Raw genomic sequence first — 16,557 nt, 5'->3', positions numbered from 1 at the left:
TAAGTAAATGCCCTGACGATTACCCAACTAAAAAAAGCTTTAAGGAAGCCAAGGTTAGGCTTAATGTTTATCTCAAAGGAAAAAAAGAAAAAAAAAATCATGCGTAGCTTCTTCCCCTTCACCCACCTACTTGCCAGCTTCTGCCTGCCTAACTTTAATAAAAAGGTTTAAACTTTTTATGAGTCGTGCATGAGTCCTGTGCTCTCTGTCACCATTTGCTAGACTACCTGTTCATACAGTAGTTCTTTTATCATTTCTGCGCTTATCTCAAACTCATCCGTGACTCACACCACAGCTGAAAGGAGTGTGACTAACTCCCAGCACAAAGACAAAGCATGTGGGTCACTTCCTTGAACTCCTCATGAAACACTGATTAACTGTCTGCACTGGAGATCAAACCACTGACCTACCTGGTGGAAAGGATCCTTCCTCATGTTTCGGCTGGCCAGCGGCTCATCAAAGGGGAACACTAAAGAGTAGTTCTTAGCATACGACTCGTGACTCCTCTCTCTGATCCACCGTTTGTTGTCTGTCAGCGAGTTATGAAAGCGCCTGAGAAAGAAGGGAGACGGATTCAAAAGATGCTCATTAAAAGTCACAATCGTTCAGACTTCATTAAAACTTGCTGCAGTTCCTGCTGCCTTTTGCTAAAGTGATAATCTGAAGAATTTTGAGTAGATTTTGTGGAGTGATGTACCTGATGTCATAGCCGTACATGTCCTTTTCAGGGCGGCCATGTATGATCCAGTGAGCCAGCTCTCTACCACAACCACCTCCCAGCATCATACCTGAAACAGAAGGTGTAAGGATAAAAGAGATGTTGATGTGAGAAGCATTCCCGGTCAAATTCAGCTCATTTTAATTAATGCTGAAACAATATTAACCAGTTTAATGTAATTGTGGAATAAAATAATTGAAGATTATAGCTTCTTTACTGTCTTTTGAAACTGAATGTGTTTGTTTTTTGGTTAAAGGACGGAGCCTGTGAATATTATGAGTGCCAATATTTCTGTACCTGATTAACTGCTTTTTAAATGCAAAGTCAGATAAATTTCCACAGCCCAAGGGAATAACATTTAGATGGAATGATAGTCAAACCAAACAAAAGATGCCACTTTGGATTCAATTGTTCCCTGTGGGTCCCTGAATGAGGACCAGAGGGGGAAAAATAATGATCATTTAAAAACAGGCATTTATTCACACTGTTTGAAATTAAAGACAACCCAAAACCCATAAAATAAATGCTAAAACAGATTTAAATTAAAAAGAAAGGACACAGACAAATGTCCAAAGCTTTAAACTGTAATAATAATAATAATAGTACTGTGCAAAAGTCTTAAGAAACATCACTCCTTTTCAGTCCAGTCCTTAATCATTTTTAGGGGAATGCTTTTTTTAGTTGCTTGCTAAGGCACTCAACACTGACCTGCAAATCAATCAGGTAACCACCAAAAAGGATGAACTAGTACACATAACAGACAACTTTGCTAAATCTATTTTTAGTTTCATCTTTAGGCATTTTGTTACTAGCAGTCTATCACACAAACATCTTTTTTTCCCCCGATTTCTTTAGTTGAATCTATTGAAAATGCCAAAGATAGCACAATTCAACAGACACAAAATCGTTTTTTAAGCCAGCAACGTGATTTCCAAAGACTTTTCACATTCTGGCACTGTGTGCAGTGTGGCCTTCGAAAAGAATCAAAGAAAGAAGTGGAGGACCAAAGAAGAATAAAAGAATAAAACAAACTATCTATTCTATGAATAGTATTTAAAATAGGGAAAAATGCAGCAAAGACCCAAAACAGGACCGGAGAGATGTTTCTGATCTGTTTACTGTTCGCCAAAGCCTCATCAGAAATGATCTGAAGGGTGTCAAGAAACTGTTCCTCAGGAAGGGAAAAGGGGAGGTCTTTTAAGCTTTTGTACAATTTAAATTTTCATCAGAACTATCATCTAAGTTCACTCTTTTGTTACTTATATACATCTTTCCCATGTTTGTCCTCAACTTTTTTTTTTTTTAAAGAAACAGACTATTTTGTGGATATTCTGAATAAGTCACAGCAGATCTCTAATCCCCTTGCTCACCTACATCCCGCCTAGAGGACAGAGTCACATTAATTTGTAGAAAAGAAAGGAAAAAAAGAAGAGAAATAGAGCAGTTTATGTCCTCTGCTATGGCTCCTATGTGGCACATGATCCACATAAGGTTATTTCAACCCTTCTTCCATCTTTTGACTCTTGCTCACAGGAGCCCCCGAGCAATGTGACCTCATCATCTGCACCCAGTGGCTGCAGCATTGTGCATCTTTCAACCCAACCAACAAACAATCATCAGCAATTCAATATTTTATCTGTCAAGTCCCAAAACTGTCGGGTTAATGAGCTGGGCCCTTTTAGCAACCCCCCGCTTGCATTGTGCTGCTGGTAATTTGCAGTTATCAAGCGTATGTGTGTGTGCTGTATGTATGTCTCTCCCATGTGTTGCAACCACAGCATCAATATGCAGCAGCACGAACAGTGTGTCCTTGCAACCCTCTGTCATCCCTCCATCTCCATCTCTCACAGCGTCCCCTCTCCCTCTATCTCTCATTACTTCACTCATCTGCAGGCACTGTCACTCCGAGCCCGGGTGGACAGTTGAATGGCTGTTTTGCTAGACAGATGGATGTATGGGTGCAGGGATTGAGCGATAAAGGGAGGAGGGGTGAGAGGATGTTGATGAAGTTCTCCCAAGACAATGTGGGGACAACCAGCAAGGCGAGGTGGCACTGATAAATGTCACTCGAGATAACTGGGTTGATGTGTGAGTTTCCATACTTGTAAATCCTCGTGCTTGAGCTTCCACTCATTCTGTCGTCCCCTTCTAACCCGTCCCTTTTCCTCCTCGCGTTTATGCCGTGCAAATATTTGCCCCTTTCACGGTCATTATGTGTCATCTAATCTCCTCGGTGTCAAATTCTTCTTCTTGACGTTTACAGCGGTGCTGCCAGCAATACCACCGATGCTTAGAAAGAGCAGGAAAACATGCACAATTGTTTTTTTTAAATCTTTTCCAATATCCTCTTCAGCAGATTAGCAAGCGCATTAATCCAAAATTTTAAAACAGCATTTAGTGCTGCATATCAAGATGTGTTATTCAGAAGTTAGACAAACAAGATACACTAAATGAATTAGTCCTCAGAGCCAGGATAGTCAGTACTCTAAAATCCTAGTCTTCATATTTAGCTAAACATTTGAATGCTGGTCTTGATATGAGGCCATCTGTGTGATAGCTAAAGCTTGGCCTAAGATGGGTCATTCATCAGAACAATAATCCCAAATGCTGTAGGAACTGTACATTAACAAACGCCTGCAAACCTCGAGGAACTAAAGCGAAGTTGTAAAGATGAATGAGCCAAAGCTCCTCCACAACAAGGAGAAAACGTCATGTACTTCATACACAATTTCATATATTACAGTTCACACATTTAAGTGTTTTTAACCTTCTCTTCTAACATATAGAAAGTCAAGTACTGCCACAAATGCTTTACTCTTTACTTAAGGGCTTTGGTTATTTGAATATAGCACATATAATCAGCACTAAAATAACTAGAACTTTAGAGTCAGTATGTTCTTCACCTTGAAATTAACAATACTCTCCTCAGAATGCAGAGAGTGTGTTTCGTGATGCCCTCTTCAATAATTTTTCTAAGTTAGAAATTTGATCCTCTTTTGGCTTCACGTTCACACTAATGCTTCCATTTTATGAGCCAACAAAGTTGGCCAAAAAACAGAAGACAGTTTTTTTTCTAAGATTTACATCAGCACCAGTATCCTTATTATTTCTTATTGTGCACAATAAGAAATAATAAAGGTGCTTATTCCTGTGATTGTTAGCAAGACAAGGATGCAGCCGGGTAAGAGGGGCTGCAGTTCATAGCTTTAAAAGAAAGAAGAAGAAAAAATGCCTTTATAAACAAGAGCAGTTAAATGTTAAGCATGATGGGTTTGACACCAAGAATAAGTATCCAAAGGTTGCCAGGCAACAAATACAACTTCAACCAGTCTGAAGGCTTGGTGATTGCTTGGAGACCAAATTTAGCTCCAGCAAGTAAAGAGCATTCAATGACTATCTATCAAAAGTGACCCCTTGGTCTCTGAACTTTCCTGCCTCTCCGTGCCCGGCCTTGAGCCAAGACAGCCGTGTCACTGGAAATGCGAAAGATGCCGTTTCCTTGTCAGAGGGGCATAAAGACAGGGGAAGAAAGAGTGACAGATGCAGAGAGTGTGAAGAAGGGACGACATGGCACATCAGTGTTTCCTTTGTGTGTGTGGATGCTGAGTGCGAATCGAGCACAGTTCAGGCAGGCTACGAAGTCAAGCTCAGTCCCAGCAGATCGGCTGATCTCAATGGCAGCCCACATCAACTGATGCTCCAAATGCCTTTCTGCACATCCAGTTTCTTATGCAGGGCACACTATTTAAGCTGCTTTAGCCTTCCCACACTTACTGCACATCTGCAATACATCTACACGTCATACTAAATCTCCAACTTAGACAGTACCTGCATCACTGATGCCTGCTCTCCTCTGTGCTGCTGGTCGTACCGCTGCTTTCCCCAAACTCTAGTTTTTAAAAGTATATACTTGCAAGACGTGCAAATAGTCTTCTCACTACAGGAAGCACTCCCTTTGGTGAGCGGGTAACACACGCAGGAGACCAGCTTCACGACTCCCACTCACTGTCTGTGAATTCGCATGACAATTACGTGCTTAATTCACACATAAGCTACATGGGACATTACACTGATTTTGTACCATAGAGCAGGCAGCACAGCTCCACCATGTAATGTTTAGGAAAGTTCAGGGCTGCTGTGCATGTGTGAAAATGACTCAGGTGTGATATTAGTAATACTAGGCCCATTTCACTGAGCTAGTACCCGGCATTACACTAAAAAATAAAATGGGTACGACAGCATTGTAACCACCTCTATTCACACAGGCAGGTTGTGTTTCTATGTAAATGTAGAAAAGAAAATGTAATGCCAACAGTCCCAAGCTCACTTTATAGTTATTAATTACCAGAGAATAACAGATGGGGGTCGGCCTCTCACATGAGGTTGTTGAACATTTAGCTTTTTGCTCACTGAGCTGCCATGAATTAATAATCCAAACTGATGACAATTTATTATTTTTATGAGAAGAAGCCTATTGGCAAGTTTTACCACTGTTTTCAGGTATAATATGAGGCAGTACTCGAAGGATGTGTTAGTACTCTGATCAGGGTGGTGGACAGAATATTTCATGGTTAAGTGGTTGCGGAATAGAAAAGCAGTGGTAAACATCAAGGACCACTCATTAATTTGCAGCGAGTCAACTACACCTCTGAAAGAAAAGAAAATACAGAAGAGGGAGGTCTGTGTAACATATGAGTGTCGAGATGCCCACACATCAGGTCTTCACTTCACTGCGTCTCCCAAGCGTCTGTCAGGACTGCAGAGCCGGATCCCATAGTCTTTTGCTCTTGTGCAGAAAAAAAAAAGGCTTTGTCTGAATTGTCTTAATGCTTATGGTGATTACTTTACCCTTTACGCCCCCTCTCTCTGTTTTTCAGACCGCTGAGATCCTCGCATTCCTCCTTCTCTAATGTCAGTAGAAAGTTCATCCCTGAGTGAAGTAATGGAGTTACTCGGGTTGTTTCTGTGTGTGCCTGCGTGTATGTGTATGTTCTCGATGAAAGCTGAAAAATGAAAACCACTCTATTATTCATTTGTGCCTTGAGAGACTGGTGAAGGCTAGGTCAGAGTCTAAGAAAAAAATTCTTTGGCCATTTCCCTTATTTTCTTCATTATTTTTGCCCATTTGTTTTCTAAGAAGATTTCTTCGACCTTTGTCACCCCTTGAGGAATCATTTCATAGAATCATTTCATAGATTCCTCAAGGGAAAGCTATTAAAGATGAAGTACTTTATAATAAATAATCAGTGAGTGCAGTGTATGTATTGTTTCTTTAAGGCAAAGTTGATGAAGCTAACCATTTAATCTAAGATGTCTTTGCACTCTCTGGGATTCTCGCTCACTCCCTGCCTCCCTTCCTCTCTTTTCTCACCTCTGACTATTTTATTTCTTCAGACTGTCAGTTGTCAGCTGACGCAGAACTTACCAGCACTGTTGAAGCCACAGCCCAGGAAGAAACCTCTGACCTCTGGTGTTTCTCCCATCAGAGGCTTATGGTCTGCTGTGAAGGACTCTGAAACAATAACAAAGAGAAACTTTGTGATAAAGGTGGGAACAAAATGTTTCTATCCAATTCGTCACAGGAGTCAGTCTCAGCTCCTGTGGTAGCTCGAATAGGATGCAGTCCACGCATGACCCAGAATTGGATATGCAGAAGAAAAAGGACTGATAGATGGAGGTATGGAGGCCTATCCCCCCCTACCACCACTTCCCCTGCCAGTGGCGGACTCCCTCAGACATCGGTGCGTTGGTGGTTCTTTGTGTCCGGGGATGGGCGTCCAGGTACACACCGGCTCACTCCTTGGCGGCCGCTTATCGGGGCCTGGAGCCTGGGGCTCGCTCGGGCCACTTCGGAGGTGGGGTCACTCAGGCACGGCTGGCTGCCGGCGGAGCTCACGGGCGCGTCACTGCAACTCCCCCTGGCTTCTGCTCCGCGGCTGCTGAGTGAGCCCTCATCTGGGACTCTCCTCAGCTCTTTCTGGGACAGTGGCGCGGCTGCCCCTCTGTTGGTCTTCCTTGGTCTCTTGTGTTCTGGGGGCCGCTGGATGTCTGGAGTCTTGATCTCCTCCATACCTGCTTCATGCCCTGGAGGACGGGGCTGTGGCCCCCCCACACCCTCTAGCAGATCATTACATGAAGGAACCTTTTAAAAAAACAAGCGCGTCCATGCTCACAGGTGTACACACGGGTGATCACACCCACAAACTACACCCTTTTTGGCTCCTACCTCAAAGCACACTGTGTTCTGTTGATCTTATGTGCTGCACAATAATGTTTAACATTTAGTATTTACTGTCATATTCCCATATATATCATTGTGATGTTGTTTATTCTATTACTCTTGTTCTCTTCTGCTTGTTTTCTTTTTTCTTTCTCAGCAGGTGATCCAGGTGATTGATATATGCATTTTTTTTTCTTTTTTTCTTCTTTTTTTTCTTTTTCTGCTCATTCTGTTGGTTTTTGTCTTTTGCCCTTCTCCCCCGTCCCTCTTCTCAGCTGTTTCTCTTTCCCTCTTTCTTTCTCCCCTTCTTTCCCCCAGTCAAGTCTGTCCCGTATTCAGCAAGTGAAAATAAAATAAACAATAAAAGGTGAATCAAATGGACCATTACGGCAAGGCTGGGATGGTCAATTTGGTAAAGTAAATCCGTTGGGCATCTTTCTTTGCCTTTAGACAACAATTCTGATGGCAAAAGAGCCAAACGGGACAGGCAAAAAGAAAAAGACTGATAGATGGATATTTGACTACTTTGGCTATTTTATCAGTGTCATCTCTGGCTTTGGGTCATTCCATGCCAAATCATCAAATGTTGAGAAGATTTTATGCTCATCCATCTCCAGTTTGCCTAAAAATTAGAGATGGATATTTTTTTTGGTATGTCTGAGCATGAATATCTCAAAAAGTACAAAAGATGAAAGCCTGAAATTTTCCCGGACCTTTCTTATGAATCAGGGTCTGTAATTTTGAACAGAGAGATTTAAAAAAAAGTCACAGTATTATCTACTCAAGATATGAAGAAAACCCCCCCCAAAAAAAGTCACTTATGCGAGCACACACTAATAACAAACATCACGTTGCATACATACAAATACTAACATTTTCTGAAGTGTATATAACCCAATTTCACAATAATGCAGAATAAAGCAGGTAGAATACTTTTTAATATGAAATTCCTTGTCACAAATATGAAGAAGGAATCCAAATTTCATGCTGCATTGAGTAAACATGACAAAGTGTAAAACAAAAATATCAGTAAAATAATGTGCTCAGTAACAATAAATATCTGCATATTTTTCATTTTGATACATACTCTACCTACCGTTTCCAGATCTGACGCCCATCAGAGATCTTATAATTCAGGGTAAGCTTAAAATACTAAGAGGCGATAACAATGCAAAGAACCCAACAAGTACTGATGTAAGACTTTTCACATATGAAAATAAATATAGCACAACAATTCAAAGTAGTTAAAACGGGATTAGTAGCCTCTTTCACGTAAGTAGCAATGTAAAGTTGCTGTGTCCACTTGTGATCTGTATTCCAATGCAAGACCCTAACCCCCTAACCCAACCCAAATCCTAATGCCACAGTTGCTACAGGCAAGCAGGAATCAGGCAGTTGACTTCCAGACTGAATCCTGCAAGAATCGGACGAGACTAACTACTGATATTTTTGTCTTTGTGATACAACTTGTCATATTTTCTCAATCCATTGTGAAAGTTAATTGAAAATAGCACTTTATGACCATGAATTCGTGTTAATCTATTCAAAAAGTTTCATTTTGCATTATTCTGAAACTCGACTATAAACCATTCAGAATTCTAGTTTCCTTTTGCAATGTTTTATTAGTGTTTGCGCAAATATGGTATTTTACAGGGCAGCTTGATTTTGTGTTTCATATTTTAAATAGTCATGTTTGATATATCTATCCAAAATCTCAGATCCTGATTCATTTTTACAAAACGAAAGGCCAGTGAAAAATTCAGGCTTTTGTCTTTAGTAGTTTTTAAAATATTCATGATCAAACATGGCAGCAGATCTTCCACAAATTAGATGATTTAAAGATGTGATGTCTTCAGTCTTAACATGATATCAGCAGTCTGAGCGCCGAATCATCTGACATGTTAGCGGATATAATAAGAAATGCGTCTCTATATTCGGTGGACAATCTGACAGTACAGGATGTGTTAGTTTTGCACAAGATATAAAAGTGTAGGGAGGAATTGTGACAAGGCTAAGGCTCAGAACTTTTCATTTTAGTTGGCAAGCCACCATTTATCATTTAGGTTTGGTCAGGCTTGGTCCTCTGAGACTTTAGAACAGCTGTGTGCAACACTGAAACTTAGCGAGCCGTTTGTGGTCAGTAAATGCCTCCTAACCATAACGGCAGGCTGGCTGTTCATTAAACCATAATGTCTCCTTTTCTATTTCCACTTGCGTTAAAAACCACAGATTGGATGGGTGGTTTTGGAGAGCTGGAAGTTGTTTAAAGGCAACTTTAGCCAAGTTCTGCAATGCAATAATAACTTTTTCAAAAATCCAATACACGCAAACTTTAAAACTAACAATGTCTTATGTAACAGAGAAATTGCAGCAGATACATTAAGATATCAGTACTTTTATTACTCAACTGAACTAAGCCGAAAGAAAGACATTTTCTCTTACATACCTACAAACACATGCGTGTGAATACGTCTTTTAGCAACATTAGACTAACTGCTGAATATTCCAAAAGAAAACACCGTAAACCTTTAACTCAATTTTCCATACTTCTGTCTATATAAATAAGTCTCTCTGAGTGGTAAATTGCACATACTGATGGAACTCATAATATTCGATTTATATTTGAAATTTCTCCTTCATTTAGCCTGCTGTATCCTCATGGAAATGCCAAAGGTGCCTTAGTAACTTCTCATTTCTCGTTAGTAACATTTTCTCACTCTGAAAATGTTTTGTTTAACGCAGCAAGCTTATCCAGTAAACATAAAATGAAAACCTGCAGGACTTAAAGCCAAGGGCACAGATAAGAAGAACAGACAGCTTTTCAGACTTCTATCTTTATTTTTTCTTCCATCATTTCGTCTTTATTTCATCTCTGTAAAATTTATGTTATCAATTATTATTTCCCTTTAACATTTTCTTTTTTGTATGTTTGCTTTTTGTCAAAGTTCCTTCTAAATGTCTTTTGTACTTTCATTTTATCACTCTGTTTTACTTTTCTATCCTCACAAAATCATTCTGATCATTATTCCAAACTGCTGCTCCAGGCTAAAATAATGAAAAACTCAAATCAGAAACCACAAAGCATGGCTACAGACCAGCTCACATAACCAGCTGGGCAATGTGATATTACCTGCACAGGAAGTCAGGCTCGAGCTAATCAAACTATCTCCTCTGCAAACATGGCATACAGCTCGCTAGTTTACATATTCATGGGCAACCACAGTATGCATCCAAAGTGTTGTGAAAGTTGCTTGTTTGCTGCTGTAATGCATAAGGATTTGTAGGGAAAGGCATGGAGGAATTGCTCAAAGATTAATGCTTCTTTTGAACTAGTGCTTGTATGTGTGCATGATTGCATTTTTCCTGTGGGGATATATATGTCCGCTTACACATAGTCACAAATAGATGACCTGCTTTGTTTTTAGGGACATAAATCCCTGTAATGTTAAACACATATCTACATCTTAGCATGTAGACTTTAAGCTTAAGATTAGTGGAAGGGTTAATGTTAGGAGGTTGCAGATAGAGTAAGCCTCCAGGAAACGACCTCAGTAAATGTAATTCCCCATGAGGTGATGGGAACACAACTGAGCATGTGTGTGTGTGTGTGTGTGTGTGTGTGTGTGTGTGTGTGTGTGTGCGCGCGCGCGCGTGTACCTGGTCCACAGACAGTGGACTTAATGCCAGTCTGTTCCAGAGCAGGAACTCTGTTGACTGCACCCTCAATATGTTGCATAAAGACATCCCAGTCCAGATCGAACAGGCTGAAGGCGAACTTATCAGACACCTGGGAAATATTGAAAAATAAATAAATAAATAAATAAATAAATAAATAAAGGCACACTGATAATAAATGACTGGCTTACTTCCAATAACCTTGAAACCTTGAGTAACCTTAAAATAACAGCACACATTTACTTTCTCTCTTTTACCCCTAAAACACACCAATTTTGAAACGAATTTTCACACTGAAAATGAGTTCTGTTTGAGGAAGACACCAAATCACATAAATAGGGACCACATCTAATTAGAAAAATTGAATTGAAGATTTTTGAGAAAATGCAAATGAGCAGTAAAACGAGCACTGAATAATGGTGCATTTTAATATTTTTCCTTTTCTTTGTGTGTCTTTGTAGGCTACAGTCAGCACTACTACTGTGATGTTCAATGCTGATGTACCACCGCAGTGCCAGTGTCAAAAATACTGCTGTGCTCTTTTATCCTCTTCATATGTGACTGGAGGAAGCAAGGCTGCAGCCACAACACATCCTGTAGCATCTGTTAAATCAACTCTTCCTCACCACAGAAACATCTGTCAAATCAGCCCTTCCTCTCATCTCAGTATCTTGTCCAAGCTTTAATTTGCTCCAATCTGGAGTTCTGTAACTCCCTCCTTTTCAGCCACACCAAAATCCAGCCTTTAACTCCTACAACTAATGGCCAGCAGCACAGACGACCCCCCACCTTCCCATCAAACACTAATCTGGCTGACTCAGGGCACTCAAAGTGGAAAGTCCAGCACACCAGAGCTGTCCAGCAATTTTATCAGTCACGTATTTCTCTCTCAATTCCTGCCCTGATTCACTCTTTCATCTACTTTTACTTTACTTTCCTCAATTTTTTTAATTATGTAACAGACATGCCTAAACAAAAACAAAACAAGAACACTGGATAACAATATCAACCCGTTTTTATAAATGTTGAACATAAGTGATTAAGTTAGATAGATGGTTATGGTCTACAGTCAAGTACAGAGGACGTACTGAAGGAAATTCCTTTGGCTTCACAATTACCATCTGCTGTGACACTCTCAGCTTCGATTAAGACTTTAATGTCATATGGATGCCTAAGCTGACAGTAGCTACTTTCATGTGAACAAAGAGTTTTGCACTATTACCGGGCATTGACACTCAACTGGGGTATCTGAGAAGCAGATACCTTTGTCCTAGGCACCACACTTCTCCCAATCCTTCCCAAGCCATCAATCTAGCTCATCTTCAATCACTCCGCTTCTTCTATTCTCCACGTCTCCTTGCTAATTCTCCTTTTGGTATCTATTCTTTCTTCTTCCACTTGCTTTAAGACATCAAAGCTGCTGCAGAACGAGAACAAAGAAGCTGCTTCCGCTCAAAGAAATCCTCTAATATGTAAAAACCACTGAGGAATCTGCAGACAGGCAGCCATCCAGCCAGAAGGACAGAAAGCCAGGAAGTTAGGTTGACAGGCAAAAAGATATTATCGGTGACCTGCAGAAAACGTCTAATGGCTTTCATTACTTCTGAATAGTATAAAAGACCAAAGTCTTAAAGAAAAAAAACAGGCATAAATCAAGAAGGAATGCATGACGAGTGAAAGGTTTTAAGTATCTAATGCATAAATGCATGCCACCAAACCTCCTGCCAGCCCACTTAACAAACTGCTCTAAAAACCTGTCCTTGAGAGAAAGTACAAATCCATTAAGACCAAGACCACCTGTCAGTTCAAAGGCTCTTAAAAAGATCAATCTCCAAAGTCAAACTCTCTCTAAAGTCGGTCTTTGCATGGAACATGCAACTGCTTGCACAATGACTTTTTCTAGTTGCCAAAGTGTTGTTCGAATAATTAGTCTTCAGAGCCTTCAGTTCCTTTTACAGATGTACTTTGGTTTTAATGTTCCAATAAAACAAATTTCACCCCAAGCGGAGCTAAAAATACAATGTTTGTCAGGGGTTGTGCTAAAAGAATGAGTATGAGGTAATTAAAATCCAATAGACTTATCCCCTCTTGAGCACTGTGCTCATCACTGTGCACAGTAGAAATAAAATATATGTGGAGTGTGGGCAATAAGACTTGCAACAGTTTTATTAATGGATACAAATATAGGACTAGTTTTTTCCTTTCTAAGTATAGTTTTCTGTATAAACTTTCTAGAGAAAAATAAACTTTCCAAAAGTGTCAGCGTTTGATCCCTTTTTTTGTTTCATTATTTGCATCAAGGTTAATAAACTTCGCCTTCGCGTAAGTGACCTGAAGGCACTGGATTTGATGAAATCATCCAACAAAAGCCAAAGATTCCAACAGAACTTGGGGGGGGGGGGGGAAAGGGAATCCTGTTCTTTCCCTACTAGGTATACTGTACCTACTCCTGTGCCTTCAGAAGCATCATAAACACAGTTTGTTGCGCTTTCCTTTATAATGGCTACTCAAGTTTTTATACTTAAAGTCCAACATTTGTAGCTTTGTGTCTTTACAGAAAGATGATAAGAGAATTGATATTTGTCTGTCATATTAAAAACCTATAAAGTCGACCCAGTAGGCTGTAGGAATATTTAAACTAGAGATGGCACGATACCACTTTTTTATGTCCGATACCGATATCATAAATTTGGATATCTGCCGATACCGATATGAATCCGATATAGTGTGTTTCAACAAAACAGTTTTTTTTTTTAAATATCTTGCTGCATTTTGTATAAGTTCATACTCAAGTTTAAAACAACAACTACACTAAAGCTATTCTGTTATACCTGTATACAAAAAAAATATTTCATAGTTCAGCAATACTGATCAATCTAATAAACTTAGACCTACACCATCCTCCCTATTCTGGTATTTTAAAGAGTACTTAGCGTAAATATTAAGCAACCTAACTAATAGGGTTCCAACTCCCAGCAACAACAAAAATAAATAAATAAAAAATAGGGAACCACCCCTCACGCTCCACCTCATGATGCTTAATCGACGTAATCAACCTTAATTTGATGCAGTGTGAAAAAAAATGCACAGAAATCAATTATTTTTCAATATATTAAAATATTAAATAGATTCAACATCTTTCTTCAACAAAATTGCAGACTGCACAGATGGTACCTTCCCAAAGGAAAAAGTACTATAGCTTACTAGGGTATATTAGACTTAATAGTTACTATATACAGTAATGGACTTCTATTCATTTTGCATCAAATTAAAACTTTGGGTGTCAGATAATTATTTATTAAAAGCTAGACATTTTAAATGAGAATAAGAAAGAAAAGTATGTCTTTGTGCCCCCTTTCCCTGTTAATGCCCTATCGGCCCCCCTGGCTAAACTTTGCTAGATCCGCCCCTGCACAGTTACCAGCGTCAGCTACGTAGAAAAAGATCCTGGAGTAGAAAGTAATATTAAATACATTCTAACAACAGCTGATCAAGCTTAAACGTGCTGCTGTTGTTTAGCCGCTGGTTTCCTCTTTCTGGTGCAAAGTGGGCCAAAAACAAACCAGAGACACGGACTCCCGACAGAAAAGCCGATCAGCTGATCGTTAAGCAGTTTCATGATTGAAGTAGCAGCCGGAGAGGCAGTCGCTCCATATATCGTTTGTTAAGCTTAACGCAGGAATGCTTTACAAACATTCAGAGATGGACTTACACACTTGCTTTACTTCTCTCGGGGATAACTTTGTCGGAGATGAAATGCCGGGTTGCTAGCGAAGCTCCACATGCTATCCAGACCACCGACAGGTCCTGCATGCCACAGCCGCTCTATCACGTGATGCATACTGCTCCGACGTGCTAACGTTCTGAGGTGAGTTACGGGGTGTTGCAAGTTTTGTGAGGTGCTTTCGTGATATTTAATGGATCGGATTACATTTTTTATTTTTCTCCGATATCCGATCCAGTAATTTAGGTCAGTATCGGACCGATACCGATACGTAATATCGGATCGGTCCATCTCTAATTTAAACAGAACCAGATTAGTGGCTTACTGTTGTTCTGTATTCAGGCTAAGCACACATAAACATCCTGAATTCAGCTTCCTAGACAAACAACTAAAACATAAAAAAAATAAAATAAATAGGATACATATATTAAAACCAAGTCTGAGCATCCTGCAAACTATGGGAGAAATAGCAAAATTGGAGTGTAAAAAGATGTGATCATAAAGAATGGAAGAAAACTGCTAACTGTTCTTATAGTACCTCCGTCTTAATGCTAAGCTATGCAGGATGGTCACAAACTATCAGTCTTTATATCAGTTTTTTGGAATAAAACAAATAACAATTTCCCCTGAATGTTAAATATTTTTTACAGTTTTCCTTTAAAATTAACACACACACACACACACACACACACACACACACACACACACAGAGTTTTGACTGCTGTTATGAATACAGTTTGACCTCCAAACTAATACAGCAGAAAGTAATAGACAAGGTAAATAAGAGATGAGGTCAAAATGACACATAAGTATATAAACTGGATGAGTTTATTCAGCTTCCTAATTAAAGTATTTGATTTTTTTTGTCGAGCAAAGCTAAATTTTTTATCACAGCACTCACGGAAACGAATAGAAAGAGAATCTGACAATTAACCTCAGGATGACATTCAAGCTTACCTCATCCCAGAAGATGGGGTTTCTTTCATAACCGCCCACAGACAGAGCGTCACCTTGAAGGCGCAGGTACACTGACGCATCATGGTCCCTGACATTTGGCATGTTCTGGGAAGATGAAAGTGAACGGATCAAAACACGAAGGAATGAGAACACAATCAGTTAAGGACGGTTTTTATGAAAAAAAAAACAAAAAGTAATTTTATTACCAAATAGTTGTTTAAATTCTCCAAGTTCATAAAAATCTACATTCACTCCATTGAGTGAATTTCTTCATCGCACATCCAATTCAGGGTCACAAGAGCTCAGGGATGGATGGGATAGGCTCCAGAGACTGAAATCCCAAAGGCTGTCTAAAGCAGAGGTCTCCAACCTTTTTTGCGCCACGGACCGGTTTATGCCCGACAATATTTCCACGGACTGGACTTTAAGGTGTCGCGGATAAATACAACAAAATAAAACTAGTACCGGTACCGAAAAAAAGAAGATTTATTCATAACACACGTGAAAAGACCCAGGAAGACCGAGTAAACGATAAAAACAATAACAAGATAACGCTGAAAACCCTGAAAACCATACATTTCACACCTGAGCCTCAACTCTCATGGCCCGGTACCAAACAACTCACGGACCAGTACCGGTCCAAGGCCCGGGGGTTGGGGACCGCTGGTCTAAAGCTATTCATAAAAATTTTAAATTGCTAATAATTTCTTTATGTTCTAAAGGAAAATGGAAAACAGGTGCAGTGACTTATTGAAACATGGACAAGAGTGAGTTTCCTTGTCATTCTAAAAAACACGAAGCTGCTGCCACAATCTTTCCAGTTGATACTGCATGGTGGATTCAAGTGCAATTATAATTCCATACGTTTTGACAACATCCCCAATACCATTCGCTGAAATGCGAGCCTCCAATTTGTTTTAGAGATGGATGTAGACACTTACTTTTGTCTCTCTGTCCTGACTTCTTCTGTACCTGCTGACAGCAATTTGTCATCGCTCCATAAGCTCTGTTGCCTCTGATTTTTGGTCATGCTCCTGTTTAATTTGGCATACCTCAACCTTTTCTCCTATATTTCCCTTCTTTAACAATGGCTTCTTGACAGCCAAACTTCCACTGAGACCATTACTGATGAGGCTTCGGTGAACTAAAGGGTTAGATGCATCTCTCAGGTCCTGTGTCAAGTCTTTGCTGGATATTTCCTACTTCTTAAGTACATGACTTTCAGATACTGCTCATCTCCTGTAGATAGTATTGGCCTCTTCT

General features: G+C 39.8%; 1 protein-coding gene across 2 annotated transcripts in view; it reads right to left on the bottom strand.

Moving 5' to 3' along the window:
- sardh (sarcosine dehydrogenase) overlaps positions 1-16,557 on the bottom strand; it is a 44,471-nt gene that overhangs the window by 19,105 nt on the left and 8,809 nt on the right. For both annotated transcript variants that reach the window (XM_085279272.1, XM_085279271.1), the window contains exons 8-12: positions 15,295-15,399; positions 10,596-10,725; positions 6,144-6,230; positions 698-788; positions 411-552 (exon numbers count right to left, since the gene is read on the bottom strand). In XM_085279272.1, coding sequence (XP_085135398.1) covers positions 411-552; positions 698-788; positions 6,144-6,230; positions 10,596-10,725; positions 15,295-15,399 — 555 coding nt within the window. The remainder of the gene's footprint in view (positions 1-410; positions 553-697; positions 789-6,143; positions 6,231-10,595; positions 10,726-15,294; positions 15,400-16,557) is intronic.

Source organism: Mchenga conophoros, linkage group LG7, assembly GCF_057382185.1.
Source record: "Mchenga conophoros isolate Kocher_MC1m ecotype Shallow Benthic linkage group LG7, M_conophoros_male_GT1.1, whole genome shotgun sequence".
In the NCBI taxonomy this organism is placed as follows: Eukaryota; Metazoa; Chordata; class Actinopteri; order Cichliformes; family Cichlidae; genus Mchenga; species Mchenga conophoros.
This window is presented reverse-complemented; position numbering and strand designations above follow the sequence as displayed.